Raw genomic sequence first — 8,157 nt, 5'->3', positions numbered from 1 at the left:
TTATTTTTTTATATTTTCTGTGGCTTTCTTTTCCGTTTCAATCATTGCTACGTATTTTATATACAATTTGAATCCTACGTATTTTGTCACTTATCTTTACTTGACTGGCTAACTGTGTTGAATTATGAAAGTATAAAATTATTTCCATGTAGTAATATTAGTGCAGTCAAATTTTCCACTTTGTTCTCTTTCAATGCTTAATATGCCCATTTCTTTTCATTGCAGTCTAGGCAAAAGGCTATGGCAGATTTACTTCAAATGCAAAATGTACATGTAAGTATATATTACATTTTGCTTAGTTCATGTGGGGGTGGATTGGGATCTCAGGAAGGGATAGGAGGGAAAAAAGTGAGAAAGGAAAGAGAAAAGGGGAGAGAAGAAGCAAAGTGACAGGGAAGAAATGGATTAGAGAGGACTGAGGAGAGGAGAAATATGCAGAATATTGGGGTTTTAATCAGTAATCATTCCAAGTTATCCCAGAAATCATAAAAGAGTTATTTATAGGCTACAGAAACTGAATAGACACTTGAATAATGAAGTAGAGTGTCTGTGGTTGGTAACAGTATTAATATGTTTTACTTTATAATTTCTTAACTCTTTATTCCATTCTCCATTATTTGTTCTTTATCCCATTCATTTGTGATATTCGTGCTATTATTGAAACAACAGGCATAGTAATGGTTAGATTTATTGATAAGACTGCTCCCTATCTTTTTTAATAATCTCTGCTTCTATTTTTTTCTAAAATGTTTAATGACATTTCAACTTGATGGAAACACTCTTCTCTTGGGATTTTAACTTTCAATTTTCCACCTTGTTCTCTTTACGTGATATATTGAAAAATATCCTTGGTTGTCATGCCAAAAAGTTCCTTTAGTATAGAATCAATGACACATCTTTCTCTAGGTTCCTTTTTCAGTTCAGCCCATATAACTCTCAATAGCTTGACTGAATTTTCCAAACTAGGCATGAGGACTCTGTTTCAGCCCATATAATGATCGGCAAAGTTGGCATACTTCCCCAAATTCCCCTTGAGCAACAAACCCAGGAAGTTGCTCCATGTACACTTCTTTGTGAAAATCCCCATGCAAATAGGTGTTCTTGATATCAAGCTGATGTAGAGGCTAATCTAGAATGATAACCACTGAAATGAGTAACCTGATTGAAGTAAGCTTAGCCATATGAGAAAAAGTGTTAGAATAATCAACTCCATAAGTTTGGGCATATCCTTTAGCCACAAGACGGGTTTTCAGCCGAGCAACAGACAACCAATAGACCTCTTACTTGCAGGCAGAGTAACCAACTCCAAAGTACCATTATGATCCAAAATATTCGTCTCTTAAACCATAGCATCTTGCCACCTAGGATGGGACAAGGCGTCTTTAAATGTTTTTGGGACAAAAATACAATCAAGAGAAACAATGAAAGAGCAAGAGAGGTGACACACGATGGACACCAAAGAAGACATAGGATAAGTTTGCGTTTACCTTTTTGGAGAGCAATTAGACGGATCTTCCAAGACTGGATCAAATGACGAAGAGGTGGCTTTAGGGCATTGGGTTGGTGCTATGCTAGGAAGAGAAAACAGGAGGCGAAGTCGGGACAGGTGCATTAGGACGAGAATACACTGGTAGGAAAGGAGTAGGAACAGAGGACGTGATCGTATACATCAAGATGTCATCATCCTCCCCGTGACGGATGACGTCTAGAGAGGAAGGAAAGAAAGGAACGTCTTCATGTAATGTAACACCAAAGGATATGAGGTACCTACCAAGCTTAGTAGAGTAACATCTGTACCCCTTTTGCACACAAGAATAACCAAGAAAGATACACTTTAAAGATTTTAGATCTAACTTGGTGACATTGGGATAGAGATTCCGAACAAAACTTATACAAGTATACAACTAAATATATATTTGGGTCAATATGGAATTAAGGTTTCGATGAATAGAGACTGGTATGGAGTTTTCCCATTCAAAATTGTGGAGTGCATGCGATTGATTAAAAAACAAGTTGTGGAAAATCATTAGCCCAAGATTGCTTGGAAACCCCTCTTCGATATAGCAAGGCCCTCGTAGTCTCTAGCAGATGCCTATTTTTGTGCTTAGTAACCCATTTTTTTGGCACTTAGCTACCCCATTTTGGTAGATGTGTCGACACAAGAGGACTGGTGTATCATACCCTTCTAATCTAAAACATATAAGAGGCAAAGGTGTACGAAAAATATTCCTAATGAGTGCATAAAATTTTAATAGTACCCCAAATTGGGTTTCAATTTCAGCACAGAACCCATGAAACAAAGTAATTTAAAACGACACTTCATTAAATATAACAATATCATACAAGAAAAATCATCAATGAACGTAACAAAGTACTTATACCCAATTTTAGATGTCATAGAACAAGGACCCCAAACATTAGATGTACTAACTCAAAAGGAGCTCTTGCTCATTTGTGGACTCTAGGACTCAAATTCTGCGATGGTGCTTAGAAAACTCACACGACTCACAATGTAAAGAAGACAAACTATGAAATTGCGGAAACTCACACGACTCACAATGTAAAGAAGACAAACTATGAAATTGCGGACACAATTTCTTTTACAAGGGAAGGGAATGATACCCTAAACGACAATGAGTTTCAAAAGGAGTGATGACACTGGAACAAGCAACGGACTCTAGCCTTGTGGTATGGAGAATGTAGAGACCCCAAACTCGTGCCCCTTACCAATAACCCTTTTCACAAGATCTTGAAATAGGCAATGAACAGGAAAGTATGTAACACAACAATTTAGTGCACGAGTAAGTTGGCTAACCGAAATTAAATTCAACGAGAAATTAGGCAGGGGAGTGAGGGGGTTGGCATAATGGTACCTGACCCAAGTACGTGGGAGGTGGATCCATCCACTAAGGTGACATGAGAACTATATGTATGCGAATGAAATGTGGAAAATAGACTAGATTTAACTGTTATATATGATCTGTGGCACCCGAGTTTATGACCCATTTGGAAGAGGGCGAGAGAAGACAAGTGGTTCTGTTACCTGAGTCAGCAATAGTAGTGGCTGAAGAGGACAAATGCTTCAGAGAGTCTTGGTAATGAGAAAACTTAAACTCAGAAGCAGAGATCAAGATCGACTTGGCAGGTGCATCAGATGTAGACGCAACATGTGCAAAATGGTTCCATTGATTTCTATTCAACAATTTCTTACCGTCTTTATTCATGTGCGCAGGCTTATGACAATAATGACACACAATGCCTCTTAAAGTTTGCCCCTAGGAGTTGCTACCATACCCACTATGTGGGTGTCAACCAATGAGAGCACTACTTGGTGGGACAATCACCTCATGCAAACTTGGTTGTGACTGCTCCAATCGAATTAGTCGTGGGAAAATAAGTAGGGATCTTAGAGTTGTTGAGAATTGTCGACTTAGCCGTGTCAAACTCAGAAGGGAGACCTACCAAAAAACTCATAAGTCATAATAGCCATTTGTTCATGACTTCATGTTGCTTTTGCTGCTTTGATGTTAGTACTAAATGGCATAAGCTTAGTAAGAGTCTCATATGTTCTCTTAAGTTCTATAAATATGCAGCAAGAGACATTATTTTTCGCCACACGGTAAAGAAACTTGCAAACATCATAAATACGAGTGATATTCCCCCTCCCAGAATACAAGTACTCTAGATAACCCATTAGTTCTTTAACTGAGTCACAATGACTAATGAATCCAACAATATCATCTTCAATTTAATTTCAGATTTATAGAAATAGACGTGTATCATCCCTCACCCAGACACTATCTTATCAAACAAAGTCTTAGTTAGGTGATCTTCTTTATGCACACTAGTGAGATAAAGCTTAATAAACTTATTTCACTCAAAATAATTAGATCCATTAAGTTTAAAATCTGTGATTTCTGAAGTCATAGGAACATCGGTCACAACAACAAATTTGTTTTCAGCCATATCCAATGCAAAAATACCAGAAAAACAGATCACAAAGCACACAAAATGAAAGCATGAATGTGTATGAAACAAACTGACCGTGGAGCAAAAGACATTGAAGATGCAATGGGCCAAAGCAAGTCCAGAACCGAGGTAAATAAACTCAGGAGACCTAGGAACAGTTGGCGAAAAATTTTCCGGTCGCTGGAAAATTGTCATGCTCCGGTGTCGGAAAAGGGTGGTGGATCCGTGGATGACGGTGGCATTAGCCTTACGCGCTAGCCAGATCAGCATTGAATTTTCTAGACATGGTCACCGGACAGAGACACTCCTTCCTAGGTGGGCGGTGATGACAGCAGACCAAGAGAATTTATTTTTATTTTTATTTTTTATCATATAGGCTCTGATACCATGTATGAAAGTGACGAAAATGGTTTTGAATGATAATTGGAAAGGAGAATACATATATATAAGTGATCCCCAATCCATGCTACCTAATATATGTACATTCCATAATACATATGATGCTAGGAAACTTTCTTTTGTTGCTTGAGAAGAACAGGAGAGCAAATCTGTATTCATAATTAATAATTTGTAGTTTCTGTTTTCTTCAATTAGCTTTCTGCCATTGCCTGATAGTAATTCCATTAGAAATGAAGTATCATATAGGCTTCCTTGCTTATCCACCCACATTAAATTTCTATTTTCTTTACTCTATTTTTTTTTTTTTTTCGGACTCTTGCTCTTTACCTATAAATGTTTTGTTCTTCCTGCAGCTGGAAAAGCTTAGTGAAACCCAATGCCAACCTGAATCACAATTGAAGTTTATTATTGAAGCCTGGCAACAGGTAAGTTATGCCATCAATTGACAACTTAGTTTATGTTACATGTTCAAGATCTTATTAGTTTCTATTGTTATCATTCTAAGAAAATTCAGATCACATAATTTGAGGGTATCTAGAAAACATTGTTTATCCTTGTACTAGTCAGAGGGGAATTTATCTTGTGAAATACAGGTTGGTAAGTGCTATAAATGCATGATTGATGTGCAATGGCTAGATGCACTTTGTTTGTCATTGAAAGCTACAGACAGTTGTTTTGAGGGACAATACTTATGTTGTCAGATCTGAATAGACAATGGATGCATTGCAACATGTTTCTTAATCATATGTGTCTGCTCTCAACTCTTGATTTATTTATTTATGTATTTTGGCAAATGAGACTCTAGAAGTCTTTCTCCAATTACTTTTGGAGATGTTGGTAAACTGACTGGGGATGCTATAATATATTATACATCTAAGTATTGTTAACCTTCTTATAAGATTTAAATATTTTGTAGTGGATCTTTGCAAACAGTGTTGCTAGTCTGAAGATGTATCATGTATTGTGTTGACTATAATCTGGGACCAACTCACTAAGTTAGTACTGAAAACCTTTCACACCTGAATCATTTGACTTGTGGGTTTTCGGATACCTATAGTTTCTGTTCGAATCAGATCTACCATCTCTGAAAAATGGATGGTACTGATGATTTGCTCTTGTTATGTGGAGAGAGTTGATCCTTCTGCATTTTTTGCAGATAGTAGAATGTAGGAGAGTGCTGAAGTGGACTTATGCATATGGATTCTATCTTCCTGAGAATGAGCTTGCAAAAAGGCAGTTCTTTGAGTACTTGCAAGGTATATGTTTAGTACAACTCTTTTCCTTTTCACAGGTCCTGCATGTCACATGTGCTATTTTGTGCAGGTGAGGCTGAGGCCGGTCTTGAGAGGCTTCATCAATGTGCTGAAAAGGAATTGCAGAGTTATCTCAATGCCGAAGGCCCTTCCAATGATTTTAATGATTTCCGCACTAAACTTGCTGGTCTGACAAGGTAACTGAAATAGATATTCAAAACCTTAAATGGTTGAATGTGATCTTGTCGTATAAATATTTATTTCTTGTATAAGCACATGATTTGTTTATTTATTTTTGGGACTGTTATATATTCAAATTTACTGAATAGAGTCAAGAAATTATATGCAATGTCCGTTTACTGCTAAGCCATGTGAATTTTCATGGATACAGGAAATAATGTTATTTTGATCTTGGAGAAACATGATTCCATCTTTATTTCTCTGATATTTGGGTGTCCGCTTGTGGAGTTGTAATGTTAATCTATTTTGTTTCAAATCAGTCTTGCCCAGTGTTAAAAATCACTCAACCTGAAAACAATCACGAGCCTTAACCTACCATTTGCTCGCTACAATCTAAGAAGTCTTTTTACTTAATAAACACTGATGATAGTTTTGATTAAAACAGCGTAACTCGCAACTACTTTGAGAATTTGGTTAGAGCATTGGAAAATGGCCTATCAGATGTGGATTCTCATGGAGCTTGTAGCAAGGTGATGAGCTCAAGAAATGCAGCTGGGAGCAGCAAGGTGAAAGGAGGTTCTCGGGGAAAGGGGTCTGGGTCAAGCAAAAACTCAGATGATTCTGGTGGTTGGGCATGTGATCAGTGTACTTACTTCAACCCATGCTCTGCATCTACATGTCAAATGTGCCACCATCGGCGACCATAAATTGTATATACCTGGATGAAACGAGAAATACCTGAAAATATGGTCTCCATTAGAAAGATTAGCAGGTGAAGATTCTGGAGCTGCACATCCAATTTGCTCTTGTGGAAATACAGAAGTGGATCTGGCTCATGTGGTTTGTGTTGGAGGGGCATCATGATATCCGTGATTTACTGTAAATAGTTTTTTTATTTTATTTTATTTTTGGTTCAGTGTAACACCGCTTGACTGTTGTATAACTCTGATTAAGGAAATGCAAATGTGCTAAATGATCTCTTGAGCGTAAAATGTTGAGGAGGGCTTAAAATAATTCATTGTTGTGTTAAAATGTGCCATAACATGTGCTTGTTATATTTCTCAACCGGAAGGCAGCTGCTTGAAATCAGAATTTAACCCATAAAGAACTGGTTGCTTTTAGGCCGGTTTGACTCAGCTAGGCCAAAGAAAGAACCCTTGGATTTTACAATGTCTATTTGGATTGGTGTGTGACAATTGATTGTAGATTAGGGGATGGTGGTTTGGTATTCGGTAACAGTAGCATTTAAAAAAAAAAAAATTTAATGGTTCGGTTTTAAGTTGAATTGAAAATTGCTTGGTGAGAGAGAGAGAGAGGTTTGCGTATGTAAGAACCACCTCGAAAATATTTTAGACACAATGTAGATAATCTATCATGGAGTAGATTGTGTGCATTCATGAGTAGATTGTGTGTAATAAATTGTGTGTATTTATGTTGGTTCTCACGATTTCATCATAGATGTGGTTCTTATTTGAATGCAAAAATCTATATATATATATATATATATATATATATATATATATATATATATATATATATATATATATATATACTTGAAATCATAAGAGAACTAATCTCATCCCTTATCCTAATTTTCTTTTGATAATTTCTTTCTAAAAATCCTGAAATTTGATAGTCGAGGGACTAGAATTTGATTAGTTTCCTTACTCAACCATGTGTACCTTTTGCCTTATGCTTTGTACCTTAACCCTTTTGTCTTCCTAATTTTAGTAAGGGTAAAGTTGACCTTTCACACATGTTTTGATACTCATGTTTTCCCTAGCAAGACACTTCACTCATTTCCCTTACTAGCCAAATCTTAAACACTCCACCTTCTCTCTAAAGAAATCTTAGCTTTCTCTCCAAGCTAGAAGAAGAATTCCGTAGCCTTGCAAAGATTCATCTAAAGATTCCATCTTTCTCCCTCCCTAGCATAGAAAATGGTAAGATCTAAAGTTATTTAGTGTTTTTAGTTAGCTTTAAGGTATCTTTATCTTATTTTGGTGTTTTCTTTGTGGTTTGGTTGTGTAAGAAGTCTTGGGTGAGAAAGAGCTTCAAGGAGAGTGTTAGAAGGTTGTTAGAGGAGTTCTCCTAGCTATTCATTTGAAATTTGAAATAAATGGTTGGGGTTTCCTATTAGCTTGTATATAAGTGTAGGTTTCCCTGTACTCATTCATTCACTGTATTTCTCTATCTCAATATACACTTCACTATTTAGAGTTCAACATGGTATCAGAGCGGTAGATGTGGGTGGTGGGCTTTGGTCGGAACGAGGAGGCGTCGTCGCCGTCGGAAGCTTCACGCGCCGCCGCACTTCCGGAGTTCCGATGCCACGCGCCGGCGCGTGCGCCGTTTC

At 37.1% G+C, this 8,157-nt stretch overlaps 1 protein-coding gene across 2 annotated transcripts in view; it reads left to right on the top strand.

Annotated features, from left to right (window-relative positions):
* The window catches only part of LOC109152511 (probable E3 ubiquitin-protein ligase ARI7), a 19,336-nt gene extending 12,512 nt beyond the window's left edge, over positions 1 to 6,824 (top strand). For both annotated transcript variants that reach the window (XM_019300205.1, XM_019300204.1), the window contains 5 exons: positions 226 to 273; positions 4,722 to 4,793; positions 5,525 to 5,624; positions 5,692 to 5,818; positions 6,247 to 6,824. In XM_019300205.1, coding sequence (XP_019155750.1) covers positions 226 to 273; positions 4,722 to 4,793; positions 5,525 to 5,624; positions 5,692 to 5,818; positions 6,247 to 6,508 — 609 coding nt within the window. In that variant the 3' untranslated portion in view covers positions 6,509 to 6,824. The remainder of the gene's footprint in view (positions 1 to 225; positions 274 to 4,721; positions 4,794 to 5,524; positions 5,625 to 5,691; positions 5,819 to 6,246) is intronic.
* Positions 6,825 to 8,157: the final 1,333 nt, after the last annotated feature.

The sequence above is a fragment of the Ipomoea nil genome, unplaced genomic scaffold (assembly GCF_001879475.1).
Source record: "Ipomoea nil cultivar Tokyo-kokei standard unplaced genomic scaffold, Asagao_1.1 scaffold2422, whole genome shotgun sequence".
NCBI lineage: Eukaryota > Viridiplantae > Streptophyta > Magnoliopsida > Solanales > Convolvulaceae > Ipomoea > Ipomoea nil.
The sequence above is the reverse complement of the archived record's forward strand: the minus strand, read 5'-3'. Positions and strand labels throughout refer to the sequence as shown.